Here is a 20,641-nt window from a genome sequence, read left to right as displayed (position 1 = left end):
TAGCTTTAATTTCTTTGTGTTATCCATTCAGCATTGTTTAATTTCAGAGCTGTTTTAAAATCATTAAAATGTAATTTTTACTTCAGGGTTAAGATATTAACCAGGGCAGCAAAATGTAATTACAACAAATCAGTAGTGAGCTAAAGTGAATATCTATAAGCAGACTTCTTCACTTCGCCAAGCGCTGCATTTTTCAGTGAGTGTTTGATCAGCCCACTCCCCTCATAATGAGGAGGGGTGACAAAGTGCAGTCTGCCCAGGTTTTTATTTTATTTTAATTTTTTTATCCTATTCCTCTCAGGTGCCCTCTTTATAGGCTACAAACCCTCAGCAAGCCATGGGTTACAAGCTGGAGTTTTGCTGCTTTCCCCCTCTACACTATGCTTTCAAGGGGGTATCTTCAGAGCCTCCAAAAAAAGAGCAGTTTTATTTTCAGCTCTGGAAAGGCTGCTGACTTGGGGGTTATCGCGCCCCAACTACTGAATGTACAAAAGTTCAGGAAAGTTCAGGATGGAATCCACCTTGATCGTTGGTTTCTCTGGTTCATCAAGGGGATTTCCTGGCATCGGTGGATATCAAGGATGCCTACCTACACATCCTGATTTTTTTTTTTTTTTGGCCTCACCCAATGATTTCTGCTATTTACAATAGAGTATTCCCACTACCAGTCTATGAGAGATTCCTGTCTGATCTTAGATGAAGTCTCTGAGATCATTGGAAAGTCCTCCGATTTTGGCCTGCATGAAGGTTCTGGGGATGATGGTAGCTGCCTTTGCACCCCGTATGCTCAGTTTCACTCCCAGAGCTTTTCATCTCAATATCTTGTTGGTATAGGACAAATGTCAGGAATCATTGGGTCTGCCAGTGCATCTGATCCCCAAGACCAGGTCAGCTCTGGAATAGGGATGTTCTTGCAGATACCAGGAAATACTTACTTCCAACGAATTGGAAAGCTTTGAGGGCTTATGCCAACCTGTTGAGCTGGGAGGTGTTTTGGAGTACCTCTCGATTCAGGGAATGTGGTCATCAGAAGAGTGGAAGTTGCCAATCTACATCCCGGAGCTTCTGTCAAATCAGCTGGCTTTTCCACACTGGTATTTTTACCTTCTGAGTCACCTTGTCGGAGTAAAGTTGCTGGCAATTAAAGTTGTTACGGCCTCCTTTATAACCGTCTTGCCCCTAGCAATCCTCATATTTTTAATCAACGTTTATGGCTTATAATTCCAATTTTCATCTTGCCGATTGAGTAGAGTACGCTTGGTTCTAAACAAGGAGAGGTCCTTTCTTCTTCCAGCTACAAATATAGCCGCTGCAGCAAAATAGTTGCAGTTTCTTGATCCGGTCTGTACCATTGGCTTTGGCACTGGGTTCTGGGTTTGACACTCACTCTCGGTGCAGCAGTGCAGTATGGTACAGTTAGCTGCATGGTACTCTAAAAGTCCAGGGCAGTGAAGATCCACACAGCTGTGACCCAGTCTCTGAAGAATCCCCTTCATGAAGCAGGAGGTTCATGCCCTTCTGAAGTAAAGAGACCCCACCTGCTGGGTTCTCCTTGGAAGGAGCCATCACCCTGGTTTCATTAGTCAAGGGCTTTGCCCCTTTCCTTTTGTTTGAGGCTCTCCATTCACCGTTTTAGGTCCGAGTTCAGCCCGAATTTTGGGCTGAATATGGACGAAAAGATGCACAGGGCTCCTGTGCAATTCGCACCAGAGCCGCTGTGGAGATGTGTGAACCGGCTCCATAGAGGTGTGAACCCAGCCTTAAGCTTCAGCTGGTTACCCTGCTTTGGATTGTGGCCCAGGTCTCTATCTCAGCCTTCACAAGGTTATATTCAGTAGCCTTCTGTCAAGAGGAGAAGTGGAAGGTGATTCCTTGGAGTCTTGTGTATGGCATTAAGGTTCACTCAACTTGTTTTGTTGATACCTCTTAGGCTTTTCAGCTTCAGACATCTATTTCTCAAATTTGCAAGACCGCATCCTGGTCCTCTGTTTACACGTTGTACAACCTCAATTCAAAAAGGGTTGGGACGCTGTGTAAAATTCAGATAAAAACAGAATGCTCTGTTTTGCAAATCTCATAAACCCATATTTTATTCACAATAGAAACCATATCAAATATTTAAACTGAGAAAATGATCCAGAAAAAAATAGTCATTTTGAAATTGATGGAATCAACAGTTCTCAAAAGTTGGAATAGGGCAACAGCTGGCAGAGCTATACTAGCAAGGAAGCACTGGAAGAACATTATGCAACGAATTTGGCTAATTGGCAACAGGTCAGTAACATGACTGGATATAAAAAGAGCATCTTAAGATTAAGAGTGTCGGTGTCTCTGAAGTCTGGATGGGCAGAGGTCCGCTAGAATTCAAGATTGGCAGAGGTCCATCAATCTGTAAAGAGTGTCTAAAAACTGTCAAACCATTTCAGAATAATGTTCCTCAGCATAACGTTGCAAAAACGTTAAATATATCCCCATCTACAGTACATAATATCACAAAACTCAGAGCATCTGGGGAAATCTCTGCTCAAGGGACAAACCTGATGCACAATATTGGATGCTCATGATCTTCTGGCCCTCAGACGGCACGGCATTAAACGGGCATGGTTCTGTGATGAACATCACTGCATGGGCTCAGGAATACTTCCAAAAAAAATAAATAAATGCAATTTTTTTTTTTCTCTACAAAATCATGTGTATTTCTTTTTTTAAAGGTGAACTTCTCCTTTAATCATTGGTTGGAATTCTGTATTTAGATCACGATTTTAAAATAATTCATTTTACGTTTTATCCTCTGCTTCTCTTGCGGGGTGCTCTAAAGAAACACTTAAAGAATGAATTAACATTTCAGTTGAAGTAACAAACATAATTTTCGTCCTGTCACATATCGGTGACCTTTTGTGACAGCTTGTCTCTATTGGAGGGAAGTATTTTTATGTGCTGATTAAAGATGTCATTTGAAACCATTTTATTACTAGGGATGGTGAAATTAATCTTGACACTTAGAGCCAGATGAAAAATAATTGCTGATTCACGGCATTAAGTGTGAATGGGAGTCCAGTGTAAGCAGAAGCAAGAGGGGGATGGGAAGGTGTTGGATGAGGTAAAGATCAAATTTACCATGTTTTTGTGTTTGATTTCTAATTAACCCCTTTTCTATATAATGACATTTACTGCATCTGGTCCACCGAAGCTAAATTATACGTTCATCCTCGTCTAAGGCAGAAAAAAATAGATTTGTCCTTTAAAAATTTTCTGAAACATTTCTTCATTTTATCTGAACTGTTTGTTTTATTTTTTTTAACATTTTAATAACAACACTTTATTTATTAAAATCATGTAAAGGGTCATCCCATCTAGTATGAAAATTTTAATTACAGGTGACCGAGTTGAATTACCTCTTGGGGACTCTAGTGATTGCTGTAAGAGTGGTCTCCTCATTCCACAGTAGTTTCACTGGTGTAAGGTTATCCACTTGAGTACATGCCTGTATAAACCCCTTCATTACCAGGCAATTTTTCTGTAATTTGATAGTTTGACAATTGGTCATGCATGTCTGTACTTGAATACATTTAATTTAATTCTACTGTACAAGATAAAAGCTTGATGTTCATACACCCTGGGTTATAAGCTGGTACCTTCAGGTGGTTGGACACTGACAATACTTTTGAGAACAAGGCTCCTGGGTGTCCCCGTATAACCCTAGCCTACTCCGAGTCTTTTGTTATTTTGTTTGTGTCCTGAGGAGATGGACCTCTTCTCTCTTGTGGATAAATAACTCTTGGCTTAACTAGTTTATATTTTACTTCCTCTGTCTTCTAATACAACAATAGAAGCAGTGCATCTGGATCAGTGCAACCTCTGTCAAATCTAGGGAGTCGTACTTGAACCCCACGCCATGGGGACATCCTGTAATGTTGCTTCAGGCACTGGATCCTGCATGGGCGCTCACATCAGCACTTAGTGCAACTTGTGGTTATCTGCAGGGTGCTATGCAGGCCAAGGACCATGGTCCATCCCTATGGTTCCCATTTCCATAAACCCTCATATGTATGCGTTCAAAGGATAACGTCTCTTTTTGTGAGGTACTTGACAAATTCATCAGAGGTGTCACAAGAGGAAAGGACCTCCTTCCACGGCAAGGGGGTTCTACCTCCTCAAAATGCATAGCCCCCCAAAGCTCTACCTAGGCTTCAACTGCTAAGCCAAATGTTAGTCCTTCCTTTTGGCGCGAGACTTGAAACTCCAAATGTATCATGCCCCAAAGCCATCTTCCCAATAAAGGGCCGCACTTGCTTACAGAGGTCCAGGACCTGTGGGTAAGTCGGTGGTTTCAAAAGGGCTGTAAATAGAGTTCTAAACTCTTCCCCCTCTTTGCTTTCTTCTCTCAAATCAACTAAAATATGCTCAAGGACAATCAGATTTGCAATGCTCTAAATCATATCTTGTTCCATGCAATAGTTGTTTTCCATTGCCTCCTGTGGACAGGTTTAAAAGATTCTGTTCAAACTTGTATGTGCCAAACCCAAGGAGTGTATTTGTCCTATGCTGCACCTAAAATGCCTAAACAAGTGTGCCCTAGTTTTGCATGCAATCCCCTCAAGGTCAGCTATTGTATTTTTGAGACAAGGGGAATACCTTGATTCTGTATTCATCCAAGATAAATCTTTGCATTTACCCACCTCATCGGCACTTTGTTTTGCAGTGGGAGAGACACTTTTCCAGTTTTTCACACTGCAGTTTGGCCTAACCTCTGCTACCAGAGTTTTTAAAAAAGTACTTGTACCCCTTCTCGCCCTCATACATTGCTAAAAACAAGGAAGGCCACTTCAAGAAAAGTCTACTATCTAATCTAGAAATCCTTTTTTGCCTGGTGTTAACAAAGGAGTTTTTATCTCGGAGATTACTCTAGGCCTTGCATTCTGAGCTTACTAATGTTGGGACTTGACCTTGTCTGTTCCTTTAGAAAAACATCTGGCTTTGCTTTCCTTTGTAAAGACCTTGTTTCAAAGTATGTCTACCCTTACAGCACCCTGTGCTTTGTTGGAACTTTAATTTGGTTCTCTGCTCTGCATAAAGTACCCTTTGAACCCATCAGAGAACTCTTTGGATGCTCTCTCTTTCAAGGTTGCTGCCTTGGTGGTCATCACAAGGACAAATTAGCCTTTCGATCAAGACCCACCTTCCACCATAATGAAGGCATAGTCCTTCCTTTGTGGCCCACTCCAAAGCACCCAAAGAAGATTGCTCTCCACTGTCTGGACATATTCAGAGCCATCACAGTTTACCTTTAAAGCTACAGCTTCCATTAGGAAGACAAATGTTGTCCTCCTCGCAGGACCTTGCAAGGGACATCCTGCTTCAAGATCCACCATCGCTAGGTGAATAAAGAGGACTGATCTCAAGCGCTTACACCCTAAAGGACAAAGCTACACACTTGCACTAATGCATGTCCACTGTACCAGATCAGTAGGAGTTTCCTGGGTATTGCATGATCACGCTGCTGTTGGCTGTTATCTGGTCTTCTGCTCATACCTTTTCAAAAGTTCTACCAGGTAGAAGTCCAGTCTTCTGCTCCAGGGTTCTTGAAACGCACTCTGAGTTGGGTCTGTTGACACTTGTTATTGTTGGGCCTTTTGGCACAGTTCTTTTGCCTCCTTGTTGCCCACCCTTCATTGCTTGGGGACATCCCAGGAATTATGAATATCCAGCCTGCGTCATGTACTGTACGTTTTAAGATAAAAGGAATTTTGACTTGCCTGTACATTTGTATCTTGGAAGCCACCCTCCCCTCTGTTCTTGTGTTACTCTACATTGCTTGCTATAAAACTGAGGTCTCACGGAGTGGGGTACTGTTATAAGGGAATGCCCAGAGGGCATTTTGCCAAAAGTCCTACCACCTGAAGGTAGCAGCCTATAACCATATATGAATGTCAAGCCTGTGTATTGTACTTCAAGATATAGGATTTACAGGAAAATAAAACTCCAGTTGTGTATTTTTTGGGGTTTTTTTGGCAATGCGCAGAGCTGTGTTTTGGTCACTTTTGGTTAGTGCTAGCAAATGCCCCATATAGCAAATAATTGGCAGTCAGTTGCCCAGTTGTGTAACATTCCCCTCTAATCCACCCCCCCATCCCCCCACACACACACCTTACCATTCAGTTAATGGCAGTGATTGTAAATAGACACTATTTACTTGTTTTTGTGAGGAAGGTGAGAGCTGGCTAGTGTGAATGCATAGCCAGCATTTACACTTGTGACTGCTGTGTACCAAGCCACTTTGAGTGGCTCTTCTCATTTTGACTTCTTTTTGCGCTGTCTAATGATAGTTCACAAGCATTTAATTAAAGGATGCACTGACCGTGGATGTGGGTTTTTTTGCATCCACTAATCTGTTGGTGTTTTTTTTTTTTTTTTTTCTTTTTTTTTTTTTTTTTTATCTGGTGCAGCATTATATGTGATTAAGGAAGGACTCTTGTCAACAGCCTACTGTTTCTACAGACAGAGCTCTTAAGAGCTGTAAATATAACTTGCTTACAATGTTTGTTCTGATTTCTAAAGATGATAGAGTTGCTATTCTGCAAATTTCCAAAACCAGACACTTGCATTAAGTGGTTATGTGCACTATGATCTCTTGGAGTCGGTGTGAACTATACTGGATTGTCCCCTGCTGTCAGAGCTGACAGCTATTATATGATAAAGAGAAGTGCGCACACATCTCGTTTCTTTTATTATGTGTACGGCAGCCCATACATGATTAGTTTTCTTTCGTTCAACCAGCGGCTTGAACAAAGGAAATTAAGTGATTTCCCTCCCACTGCTCTTCTGTATTCTGATAGAAGGGAGAGTTCCCTGCCTTTAGAATACTCATAGGCACCATTGGCGGCACTGAATGAGTGAAAATTTTCTTACTGGCGGGTTGTACAGAAGTTGATCGAGGGATTGAATTCTATACAACCAGCCAGCCTGTACATGGATCAAAATTCAGCTGGTCCCTGTTGAATCATCTGAATTTCAGTCCATCTATGGCCGGCTTTAGAGAGACATAGAAATTAAGCATTTTTGTAATTTCCCTCAAAGGTTGTTTTTTTACTTATTTTTGCTACAAACTAAATATTCTTAGTGGTTAGTAGAGTAAGATCTTTTGCAGCATTCATCACTTGGAATTCTATGTTCAGAGATCTCTTCCTCATCAGTCCTTATGATTTTTTTAACCCGATGGGTATCTACCAAAGTATGTGTAAAGTGAAATTATCAGCGTTAATCCAAAAAACGTGGAAATGAAAAAAAAATGCTGCTGCTTAGAAAAGCCTAAATATTCAGCTGATAGAAATTCACAATATTTAAGCGTGCATCTCAGAAAAAGATTTACCTTACTGCAAAAAAAGGTGAAATCCGTGACATTTGGGTAAAAAATTCACATATCTTATACAAATAGTCCAGAAGTGCTTCTTAATGTGCTTATAGTAAGTAAGTGAAAGGTTTGTGATGTCCACTCGGTGCTTCTTAGACAAAACACTCAGCGCCGCTTAACAGAGATGCTTGGATCTCAAATTATGGAGATCATACATGCTCATACGGAAAAATGACCTTTTACAGGCAACTCCAATCATGAATCCTATCTCCTGTTGTGGCTGTGGAAACTCTGATAATTCTTAAAGATACGAAGGAGGCTTCTCCCAGTATTCTCCGATGATGTGATGTTTTATAGAGTATAAGAAAGAGGACACTTAAATCCAAATACAGAATCAAATTCAAAAAACACTGCCGCAGGTCAAGCCAGCCAGCTGGTGTGTGGTGACGTAAAGCAGCAGTCATTGATTGGAGTTGCCTGAAAAGGACATTGCTTGCTGGTCATTTTTTCCCTATGATCTCTATAAGTTGAGATCCAACATCTCTGGTAAGCGGCACAGAGTGGACATCTCAAATCTTTCACTTAATTCTAGAAGCACCTTAAGGAGCGTTTATATATTGTACATAGGTATCTACCAAAACCTTGAATAGGTTTTGGCTTCACTGAATGTGTAAACTGGTCCATGCAATGCGGGATCTGATTATTCATGTATACAGTACATTTCTCTCATGATGTTAGGTGATCTCCCTATTACGAGTGTACTGTAGAATGAATGAAGACTTGTCAGCAGTGAACGATTAGGAGCAAACCAAAAACCACCAGACTTTAGAGTTTGACGTCTAGTTTCATTTAGATTGTTGCATTGTAGGAACTTTTTTTGTATTATCAGTGTTTCTCAAGAAACTGTTTCTGTCACAGACTTTCCTGCAGTTGCCTGTTTCCCATTGATGTGGCAATTGATTGAACATATACCAACACATAGCAACTAAACAGAACACCTTTTTTACTGTTCTCATTTCAATAACTTGGAAGTCTGGTTGCAGTTACTGTGTATTGTACATTTTCATTAGACTTTGCTATGTCCTATTGCCAGTTGTCAAATTGGAAACTCTATTCAGTGGCATAGCGTGGGTGGCCAGCACCCGGGGCAAGGCAAATAATTTGCGCCCCCCTAACCTGCGGACTTTTAGCACTCCCTGTGTCCCTTCAAATACAATAGTACTGACCTACCTGATTCCTATACTGACCCCTACACAAACCTACTTGATTTCAACACTGACCAACCTGATTCCTTTACTTACCATTACACACTACACTACACTCCCCCCATCTCTTCCCCCCCCCCCCCCCCCCCCCCCCGGCCAGTAACACGAATCTCACGAGGGAGTCTCACTTACCTTCGTGTCTGGCTGGCCTGCATCAGTCCAGAGGAGGAGGAGAAGACGGCAGCTCGGCGGCTCACATTGCTTCTCTCCCCCGCGCTCTAGCTGCCATATTCAGTGTCCGGCGCAGTGCACTGTGATTGGGCGTTATGGGGGTCATGTGCGGAGGCGGGACTTCAGGAGTGATCGAGGATAGGCCAGTTCTACGCCACACATGACCCCCATACGCCCAATCACAGGGCGCCGGACACTGAACATAGTGGCCGGAGCCCGGGGACACAGGAATTTAAAATTAGGAGGCGGCAGCCAGTGACACATACTGGCGCCCCCCTAAATGTCACGCCCGGGGCCACGGCACCCCCCACGCTACGCCACTGACTCTATTGTATTCTTATAGTGAATAGATTGAGCAGCACTGCAGCCCGATTGGCCATAGATGGATCGAAATTCAGGCGTTCCTTGTTGAATGGGCCAAATTACAATCCGTCTTTGGCCAGCGTTAGTCTCAACAGCAGATATCTTTTAAGCCATGTATAGATTTGTTTACTATCTGGTTTCCCTTTTCATCTCAGAGCTCTCTGCTGAAGCAAAGGCATCTTTAATGGAATTTGAAGAAATGGAGCGTCAGCGCAAATTAGGGCGATATGGCACTAGAAGAGGTGGCAGGAGAGGAGGCAACAACTCAATGCACCGTGGAATGGTTGATCATAGGCATAATCAGAATGACAGGAGAAATCCTAGAGAGCAAAGATCAAATCAAGAGGTAACTTCGCTTTTTTTTTTTTTTTCAATATTTTCCTTTTCTTTATCGTATATCATGGGACACAGAGCCTTAAGCAATTACTTAAAGGGTTATAGGCCACCTTCAGGTATTGACACTGGTATACCCAATCAAAGGAAGTTCACTCCCTATATAACCCCTCCTCCTTCTAGGAGCACATCAGTTTTTTCGCCAGTGTCACGAGTGAAGTCACGAGTGAAGAAGTGCTCTGAGGAGCTCCAGGAGGGATTCATGCTGGATTTAAATAGCCTCCATAGAAAGAAACCAGATCCATCCAAAGTGCCACTGAGGCCTAAAATGGATGGTACCTGGGACCTCGTATCCGAAGCACGAGGTCTTGTCTGTAACTCCTCTTTGTAGGGCCGGACCCCAGGAACCCAGGGCTTGGGTCTTGCTACATTACCTAAAGCTTCCTGATGGGGTGCACTGTACAGGGCCCAAGGGAGTGGAACCCCTTTTTAGGGACCCGGTCCTTGAAGGTTTGCTAGACGCAGCCCTCCGTGATGGGAGAAGGTTGGATTTTCTGTTAATTCAGCAAAATCCTGCGGCAAGGATAAGGCAAGGGAAAAGATCTGGGTATTAAAAACATCTATGTATTTCTTCCATTAAAGGAAAAAATGTTGTCATGCCTTAAAATCTCCACTAGATGGAGTCTATGCACATACCTTACTATGTTGTTTTCACTGTTAGCTCAGTCCATGTCTGGTTGCACAGCGTGTGGAGGGAGACTTGCAAGGTAAAAAAAGAAATCCGCAAAAAATGTATTTTTTCTCCCCCTGATGGGACCAGCAAAAAATGTATTTTTTCTCCCCCTGATGGGACCAGAGGGTTAGGGGGACAGCAGCGCTGTACCCCCCTTACATTACCCTCCCCCTCCCTTCCTGGGGGATGTGGAGGTCCCGCTATTTACCGCTAAAAGTTTGTTTTACTGTGGCTGTATTTTCTCAGGTCTGTGCCTCTATTGCATGAGTCTCTGCCCTCCGCCTTTATGGGGCATTGTTTTGCTAGACTATTGCTCAGCAAGTAATACATATTACTAGAGTGCCTCTGCCTTTGTGCTTAGCACTATGGCTTCATTCAAAGCAGTTCCCTATGCCGAGTTTCATTCAAGACTGTTGCAAAACAGCATCCTGTCTGCTTGGAACAAAACAATTCAAGCTTTAGACTTGCCTAACGCAGCTGTCACCAAGAGTGTCCCAAAGCTTTACTTGGTAGTTACTAACCCAGAATCTTCTGAAAGGAAAAACCTTCAGACCAGTCATCTGGAAAGTGGTAACGACGGATGCCAGCCTTTCAGGCTGGGGAGCAGTACTAGAAAGAACAACTGTCCAAGGACAGTAGTCAAGAACCTTGCCCATCAATATCCTAGAGATTCGGGCAGCACATCCGGTTCTAAAAAGCCTGGACTTCAGGTTACGTAATTGTCCTGTCAGGATTCAATCCGACAATGCCACAGCTGTGGCCCATATCAATCCCCGAGGGGGCACCAAAAGTCTCTCGGCAGAGAGAGCTGAACCATATTCTAACTTGGGCAGAAAAGAATGTTCCATGCCTTTCGGCAGTCTTCATTCCGGGAGTAGAGAATTGGCAGGTGGACTACTTGAGTCGCCAGCAGTTATTCCCAGCGGAATGGTCTCTTCACCCCGACATATTTCCGGCTGTTTGCCAAAGATGGGGGACTCCGGACGTAATTCTAGCATCCAGGCTCAAAATGAAGTTAGTCAACTTTGTGGCCAGAACAAAGGATCCATTCGCATGTGGAACGGATGCGTTGGTGACCCCATGGGATCAGTTTTCACTGATCTATGCATTCCCCCCCTATTCAGTTGCTGCCTTGACTTCTTTGCAGGATCAAGCTGGAAAGAAAGACGATAATTCTGGTGGCACCAGCATGGTCCAGAAGGTCATGGTACGCAGAAATTATAAAATGGCAGTGGAGGGCCCATGGTCCCTTCCACTACGGCCAGATCTGCTCTCTCAGGGACCGATATTCCATCCTTCCTTACGGTCTCTAAATTTAACAGCTTGGCTATTGAAATCCACATTCTAAAAAAATGTGGGCAGTTATCTCTACCCTGATTAATGCTAGGAAGCCAGCTTCCAGAACTATATATTAGAGTCTGGAGGGCTTATGTTTCCTGATGTGAATCCAAGGGTTGGCACCCTCGGAGATACATCATAGGCAGAATTCTTGCCTTTCTACAATTAGGGGTAGAAATGAAATTGGCCTTAAGTATTATTAAAGGCCCAGTCTCAGCTTTATCGGTCTTATTTCAAAGACCACTTGCTACTCATTCTTTGGTCTGGGCTATATACAAGGGGTGACGCGGCTTAATCCGCCTGTCAAACCTCTCTTGAACCCTTGGGACTTGAACTTAGTTTTGTCTGTGTTACAAAAACAGCCATTTGAACTGATACAACACATTCCCCTAGTCCTTCTGACAAGGAAGTTGGTATTTTTGGTTGCTATGTCCTCAGCAAGGAGGATTTCAGAATTGGCTGCTCTTTCTTGTAAAGAGCCATATTTGATTTTTCATGAGGACAGAGTGGTGTTATGCCCTCGTCCAGGTTTTTTTGCCAAAAGTAATTTCAGGTTTTCACCTGAACCAAGATATTGTCCTGCCATAATTTTTTTCTAAAACCAAGTTCCAGGGAAGAAAAGTCACTACATTGTCTTGATGTGGAGAGAGCAGTGAAAATCTATCTACTGTCGCTAAGTCGATTCGGCACGTGATAATTCAAACTTATGATCTAAGGGGTGAGATTCCCCCGTTTCAAGTTAAGGCGCACTCTACCAGGTCGGTTAGTGCTTCTTGGGCAGGGCGTCATCAGGCCTCCATGGCTAAGATTTGTAAGGCCGCAACTTGGTCTTCAGTGCATACATTCGCCAAGTTTTATCAGGTGGATGTAAGGAGGTTTGAGGATATCACCTTAAGGCACAGTGTGCTGCAGGCAGCAGTATAAGTACTCAAGTCTGTGAGTACCTTGCGGGTTGTTTCCTCCCACCCCTCATGTAGCATTGCTATGGGACGTCCCATTAAGTAAGTAATTAAGGCTCTGTGTCCCATGATGTATGATAAAGCAAATATTTATTACAGCTTACCTATAAAATCCTTTTCTTGGAGTACATCATGGGACACAGAGGTCCCTCCCCTCTTTTTTGGGATTTAAGTATATTGCTTTGCTACAAAAACTGATGTGCTCCTGGAAGGAGGAGGGGGGTTATATAGGGAGTGAACTTCCTTTTGGTTGGGTATCCCAGTGTCAACACCTGAAGTTGGCCTATAACCCATCAAGTAATTACTTAAGGCTCTGTGTCCCATGATGTACTCCAAGAAAAGGATTTTATGGGTAAGCTGTAACAAAAATCCTATTTTTAAGTCATGCCTAAGGCCTAGTGGTGACCGTAAACTTCAGCCAAAACTTTATAGTTTTTTTTTACAAAGTGAGACGTTACAACCTCTGTCGGGATTTTATTGCTGTCCGTTTCATCGTGAATTAAAAATTTGTGCTGGGTTCCTGTATAGGTGATGGGTTCAAACAATAGAGAAATCTCTTTTTTGTAAGGACGCAAATGGCAAACTGTTTCTAAGATTAGATTTGTAAGGTTTATGTGTGATAACAGTTTATATTTTAAATTATGCAATGCATTTAAGAACACTTGTATAATAAAAGGCCTACAGAGTTCCATACTACAAAAGAAATGGCACTATTCATAAACACAAGAAAAATGTGTCCATATGTTGTTTTGTACTCCCTCAACGTTTTTAAAAAATGTATTATACTAGTTATTATCTATCTTCCTTGTAATACAGGAACCAAATGAAAATAACAGCTTGTTAATTTGGGAGAGATTGTATTGTATCTCTTATTTTATACTTTAAGGTTTATTATTTGCCTTTGAAGTAGGTTTTAATAAAGCAGACTTATAGTAAGCATGCAGCAACACCCCACCCCCCCCCCATCTTTTGGACACCCCTGCTTCTAGCTATAGTAAGTGATTTAAAGCCTTTTTATTTCCACCATTGTTGCAAATAATGGTCGTCTTTGTCATTCCACCCCTTGATGGTATAACCAAGCATTTGCTGAAGTTATTGCTGATAAGTTTCAGAAAGTGATGTTCAGGCAAAGCCAGACCTCCTTTATTATAACAAGAAGTAGGATTATCTGTAAGGTGTAGGGTTGTTGTATTTTTATGCTGTGGGTCCGCTTGAAACAATTAATAAATGTAGGTATTTTCTTTTTTCCCCAGCAGCCCATTCGAACTTTATTCCAGCAGCAGCAACAGCATATTCAGCCTCTCCTACCTATGCAGAGACCCCAGCATCCTCCGACTGATGGCTCCTCATTGCAACAGGAGAAGACTAGACAACAGTCCACACTTGTATCAACGCCACCCCATCAACCAAAAAATATCCACATTAATCCTCATTTTAAGGGGAATGTGACATCTGTTCAAGGTTACTCCTTATTTCAATACTTTAACTTTTTTGTCATATATATTATACCCTTTACTGTTAGTCGTCTTTGTAGGGTGTGAGTCCACTATTTTGTTTATGAGAAACCCATTATTACAATGACCCTTTAAGTGACTGTAAGGGCTCGTAAACACATTTTGCCTTTCCATTTAACCACTTGCCTACCCGGGCCAATTTTGACATTTTTCTCTCACATGTAAAGATCTCTATTTTTTTTTTTTTTTGCTAGAAGCTTACTTAGAACACCCAAACATTTATATATTTTTTTAAGCAGAGGTCCTAGAGAATAAAATGGTGGGTGTTGCAATTTATGTCACACTATTTGCACAGCGGCTTTTCATGCTAGTTTCAATCTTTTACTGAAGTTTTCAAAACCACGCAAGAGTACAGTAAAAAATAAAAATAGAACAACCACCTGAAAATTACAGCACAGCAATGTGTTATGTGCGAGGTCCAATATTGGCACCAAACAAGCTATTACAAATTCCATATCAAGTTTGACAAGAATTTAGTGAACATGGTGATCCTGGTGGTGTCTTAAAGGAGAAGTACAGCCAAAGCTAGTTTGGCTGTACTTCTCCTATGGATCACAGGAGTGCAATTTGTTTTGCACTCCTGTGACCTGTTTTTCGCAGACAGCCGACAACCCCCCCCCCCCCCCCGCTGCCTGTAGATGTGATTGGGTGGCTGTATAGCCACTTTAATCACTTCTCCAAAGAAGGGAATCGCTGTCTGAAAATGTTGTAACCGGGATGATGTCTGTAGCTGCAGGCATCATCCCAGCATAAACATTTCAGATGAGAAGACTTTGGGTTAATTTTATTCTCTTTATTATTTATGGGTTTCAAAAGGGAATGTGGAGCATTGTCTTGTGGTGTGTTTTTTTTTTTTTTTTTTTTTTTAAGTAGAAAAATCACAGCAGCACTTGTTTGTTTGCTTTCAGATTCTATATCTGATTGAATCTCCACATGTCCCCATTCGAACACAGTGAGGCTATGGGGGGGGGGGGGGGGGGGGGTTATTTCTTTGTCTCTTTTGTCTCTTCACTTTTTTTTTTTTTTTTTTTTACTATATATACCGTATCTATCGGCATATAACAAGCACCCTAATTTAAGAGGGAAATTTCAGGGGAAAAAAACATTTATTTTTAAATAATGCACTTTGAAGCAAAATAATGATAAGTGAGCAACAATGCAGCCTGATTAGTGCCCATCTGCAGCATAGAGAGCCATTATTGTCTGAATTCAGTATTAGTTGAGATATTATTACCAGCATGTATTCTGTATTTTGTCCTTCTGATCCTACTTGTAGAAGCTGTGGATCAGTATGCACACATAGCTCAGATAGGTGTGATTTATTGAGTGACATTTTGCTGCAAGCAAGAACATATGCTTCTCTAGAGGAAAGTATTAGAGACATCACAGGGCTGAGGCAGAGGGGGTGAGAAGACAAGAAATGCAAAGAACAGCAAGCCTAGCAGTGCCCATCTGCAGCATTCCTCCTCACTGCAGCCTTGCCAAAATAGACAGAGCCGGTGTTCTGCCGAATAAGTTCCGCTCGGCGGATAAGTTCCTCACTCTACTGCGCATGCGCAGTACGATCCGGCGGAAATAGCCGAAGCGGAACAGCTGAAAATCAGCTGTACACGGCGCCTGTAAGAGGGCCCCTCGCGGGCTCGCTTCTCTCGCCACGCTTCGGGCACGGCCTCGCTGCGCTCGGCTCTTTTAGATTCCCCCTCTAGGTCCACTTGGATGGTGGGGAAGGAATCTGGACCCAGAGCGCAGGCGCCGTGTACAGCTGATTGAAGCGTTTGAGCTTCGGCTATCTCCGGCGGCTGACAGTAGTTGGTACTGCGCAGGCGCTGCGCCTGCGCAGTACAGGGGAGGAACTTATCCACCGAGGGAACATTCTCGGCAAGACACCGGATCTCCTGTGTACTCTGCGTCACACCCAGTCCCACCCCTTGGCCTGGATCCTATGATGGACATAACGCCGGTCCAATGCCGGGACATCAACGATAGGAGCTGTCCAGGGGGCGGGACTGAGCGTGATTGCGAGAAGAGCCAAGTACACAGGAGATCCAGCTCTATTTCGTCAGCGCTCATCCTCTCCCTCCCCTTAGTGGAAGCTGATATCGGCGTATAACACGTACACAAAAAGTGTGTGTTATACGCCAATAAATATGGTAATTATTTTGTATTTGCACAAACACTAAACAATAGAATATTCCCAACTGGGGCTACAACAGTACAGTTTGCAGAAAATGGTTAAGGCAATTTTTTTAAAATAAAATAATAAACATGTTATTGGCCCCATACCTCCTCTTCTGGGGTCCCCTGCTGGTGTTCTAGGTGCAGATAAACTTTGGAATGCATAAAGAGCTATTTAGCCTACCTGCTTAGCACTTCTGTTTTCAATCGAGGCATTGCTGTTGTGCCAGTCCACCTCATTTTTCCTTTTGTCAGTAATCTCATGATTCTAAAACATTGAGTGCAGCCTCCTGCTGCCTCCTATGTACTCAGCATGCCACTACTAGGTAGTTTCACAGCTAATGATCAGATTTAAGCTTGCCATTGAAGCTTTCAATTTTGTCATGTTGCAGAAAATGTAAACGTAGTTGCTCAGGCTTCTGGAAGTAAACTTTCACTGATCTTTTATGGAGCAATGCATTCTCACAGTTGCAGTAGATTAATTAAAAAGTAACTTAGATTGAGAACATAGCCTTAACCCTTTTGCTGCCTAGGACATGAGGCTTACACTAGAACAGGAATGCTTTCAGCTGGCCAGCTCGGTGAGCCTTTTGTTCTTGGCATTCCCTTCTGCCATAAGCTAATGTTCAAAAAAACCATAAGAAAAGCCAGAGCTTTCCAAACTGCCAGAGTAGTAACTATTCAACAATATCCCATGATTGCAGCACTCTCCCTTGCTCCATTACAGTGGCAAACAAAGCTTGTGCTGAGAGGCTGATCTCCTGTGTTCAGAATGCGTCAGAGCAGCCACTCAGTTTAGGCCCTGAAGCAACTGGCAATCACTTGAGTAGCGGTGCCTACTTCAGTGATTTTCTGGGGGCATCGGCCATGTGTGGTATAGGCATAATTTCATTGGTCCAAGCTGGATTAATGTAACTATGTTTTAAATATTCATACCTGGAATTCATCCTTACAGGACAAGCTCACAAATGATATAAAAGTCACCTAAACTAGTCTAACCACCACTTCACCCCCTGCCTGCACTCTGGCATCCCATAAACTTGTTTAGAGGAGCAACATTACAGGGCTGGAGAGTTATAGATATTTTGTTATTTATGCTTTTTGAGAAAAAAGGTGGTTGCTATTGCTGACCTCTCCTAAAAGTACTTTTTACCTGGCTCTAATACTGTTTTTCCTCATTACTTTGGTTGACTGACCTAGAACACGAATGAAGAAGTAATGACTTTTGTTGGAACAGTGGGGAAACAGTGGGATTGGATGATAAAATCAGCACCGCTTCCCCTCATTTCAGATCTACAGCGACTGCACATTCAAGTGCACTTGTAGAGCAAAGTGGATTTGCCTTTAGTAAATCAACCCCTGTGTCAGCATAACTAGGCAGCTAGCTTTTTTTAGGAGGTGTTTAGTAAAGGCAACTATAATGTATTTCTGACAGTTTACATTATGGTAAACTGAGTGGATTTTCTGACTAGTACAGCTGCAAAACTGTGCTGTATAACATTAGTATTTCATTGATTTTTTTTTTTTCTCTTTTGGAAGCGAGACCGAGCCTCTTTTTTTTACACTTGTTTACAAGTTAAAATCATTTTTATCTGCTAGAAAATTACTTGGAACCCCCAAACATATATATTTTTTTCTAACACCCTAGAGAATAAAATGGCGGTCGTTGGAATACTTTGTCACACCATATTTGCGCAGCAGTCCTACAAGCGCACTTTTTTTTTGTTGAAAAAATACACCTTTTTTAATTAAAGCATAAGACAACAGTAAAGTTAGCCCAATGTTTTATATTGTGAAAGATAATGTTACGCAAAATAAATTGATACCCAACATGTCACGCTTCAAAATTGCGCCCGCTCGTGGAATGGCGACAAACTTTTACCCTTAAAAATCTCAATAGGCGATGTTTAAAATTTTTTACAGGTTACCAGTTTTCAGTTACAGAGGAGGTCTAGGGCTAGGATTATTTCTCTCGCTCTAGCGATCGCGGCGATACCTCGTGTGGTTTGAACACCGTTTTCATATGCGGCACTACTCGCGTATGTGTCCGCTTTTGCACACAAGCTCGTCAGGACGGGGCGCTTTAAAAAAAAATGTTTTATTTATTTTACTTTTATTTTTTTTATTTTGACACTGTTTAAAAAAAAAAATTGGGTCACTTTTATTCCTATTACAAGGAATGTAAAGATCCCTTATAATAGAAAAAAAGGATGACCGGAACTCTTAAATATGAGATCTGGTGTCAAAAAGACCTCAGATCTCATATTTACTCTAAAATGCATTTTAAAAAAAAAAGTCACTTAGAAAAAGGAGGACAAAGGTCCGGAGCGCAGCAGGAGGGGGCCGGGCACCTCTCCCGCCGGCAATAAAAGTCATCTCGTGGCAAATCCGCTGAGCAGGCCACTTTTATCATAAAGAGGAACGCACGGCGTTCCCGAAAATGCCGAGGTTATGGCAGCTAGCTAGCAAAGTACTGACGTACGGGTACGTCGTTTTGCATGAAGTGGTTAAAGATGCCACGATGGTAAGGAAAACCTCAGTATACTTTGTGTCATACTGTTCCAGAAGTGCTTTGTTTCACAGAGGCAATCGGATATTCCCTGGATCAACTTTACCTATAAATGTTAGTATCCAGTTATATTATGTTAATTTAGGAAAGAATTCAGGCCTTTGCTTTAAAAAAAAAAAAAAAAAAATGTACTGAGCTGACCCAAACCAGCTCTTGAGGGAATCTGCTCCACATTTTCACAGCTTTTACTGAATGTAAAGAGTGCCCCCTTGTCCTGTGTGATGAACTCCAAGTGAATAACTCAACACCAAGTTCACTATATGGACCACTGATGAATTTGTACATATTGATCATATCCCCCCTAAGGGCTCATTTACACTTGCTTTGACTTCAACACACATTAAAGCGCCTACCACTTCAACCTGCTTCTTTGATGTGTTTTTGGTGTTTCATTGGTGCTTTTTTGAAACTTGAGACCCCTTTCACATTGGGGCGTTTTTCAGGCGCTTTTGGGCTAAAAATTGTGCCTGAAAAACGCCTCCCCTGCAGTCCCAGTGTGAAAACCAGAGTGCTTTCACACTGGGGCACTGCGCTGGCAGGACGTTAAAAAAAAAAAAAAAAAAAAAAAAAAAAAAAAGGTGGAGTATACACCGCTTTCTCCAATATCCTTTTTGTGAACTGGTGCCCAAAACTGAATTGCATATTCTAGATGAGGTCTTACTAATGAGTTATACAGGGGTAAAGAAACACAACTATTTTAACCGCTTCAGCCCCGGAAGATTTTACCCCCTTCCTGACCAGAGCCCTTTTTGCAATTCGGCACTGCGTCACTTTAACTGACAATTGCGTGGTCATGTGACGTTGCACCCAAACAAAATTGACGTCCTTTTTTTCCCACAAATAGAGATTTCTTTTGGTAGTATTTGCTCACCTCTGCGGTTTTTATTTTTTGAGCTATAAACCAAAAAAAGCGTCAATTTTGAAAAAAATGCAATATCTTTTACTTTTTGCTATATTAAATATCCCCCAAAAATATATAAAAAAAAACTATTTTTTCCCCTCCGTTTAGGCCGATATGTATTCTTCTGCATATTTTTGGTAAAAAATCACAGTATTGATTGGTTTGCGCAAAAGTTATAGCGTCTACAAAATAGGGGATAGTTTTATGGCATTTTAATTTTTTTATTTTTATTTTTTACTAGTAATGGTGATCTGCGACATTATGGCGGACACTTCGGACACTTTTGACATGTTTTTGGGACCATTGGCATTTTTACAGCTATCAGTGCGATAAAAATGCATTGATTACTGTAAAAATGTCACTGGCAGTGAAGGGGTTAACCACTAGAGGGCGATCAAGGGGTTTATGTGTTCCCTATTGTGTGTTCTAACTGAAGGGGGGAGGGGAACAGGCGATCTGTCTGTTCTCCCCTCAGAGAACTAGAAACTGTGTGTCTACACACAGATCCCGGTTCTCTGTGTGCCCCGAGCGATCGCGGAAGCCCGGCGGTGATGCGACCATCGGCACTCGCATCGGTTCTGTGAGCGAGAAGGGGGCACGCGCCCCCCCCAGTGGCGTATGTTACCGACGTAACATGACGGCGATTCTCACAACCGAGCTATGTTGCCGCAGTACAACTGCGGTGGCTGGTTGGCAAGCAGTTAAATAAAGATAAATACACAATCCAATGAGCCCTGTGATTAACAAAAAAAAAGGTATCCAAAAAGTCTATGTGTAAAGAGGGGCCAGTGGAGCCTTTAACCACTTCCATACCAGGCCTATTCTGGCACTCTCCTACATGTAAAAAAATCATCATTTTTTTGCTACAAAATTACTCAGAACCCCCAAACGTTATATACCTAGACACCCTAGGGAATAAAATAGCAGTCGTTAGAACTTTTTATGTTGCGCAGTATATGCGCAATCATT

The 20,641-nt window shown here is 42.2% G+C and overlaps 1 protein-coding gene across 5 annotated transcripts in view; it reads left to right on the top strand.

Annotated features, from left to right (window-relative positions):
• Positions 1-20,641, top strand: part of RBM33 (RNA binding motif protein 33) — a 264,644-nt gene that overhangs the window by 72,505 nt on the left and 171,498 nt on the right. For 4 of the 5 annotated variants that reach the window (XM_073629950.1, XM_073629948.1, XM_073629952.1 and 1 more), the window contains exons 8-9: positions 9,306-9,496; positions 13,767-13,974. In XM_073629950.1, coding sequence (XP_073486051.1) covers positions 9,306-9,496; positions 13,767-13,974 — 399 coding nt within the window. The remainder of the gene's footprint in view (positions 1-9,305; positions 9,497-13,766; positions 13,975-20,641) is intronic. The other variant, XM_073629949.1, reaches the window with a different exon arrangement.

Source organism: Aquarana catesbeiana, linkage group LG05 (genome assembly GCF_042186555.1).
Source record: "Aquarana catesbeiana isolate 2022-GZ linkage group LG05, ASM4218655v1, whole genome shotgun sequence".
Lineage (NCBI taxonomy): Eukaryota > Metazoa > Chordata > Amphibia > Anura > Ranidae > Aquarana > Aquarana catesbeiana.
The sequence above is the reverse complement of the archived record's forward strand: the minus strand, read 5'-3'. Positions and strand labels throughout refer to the sequence as shown.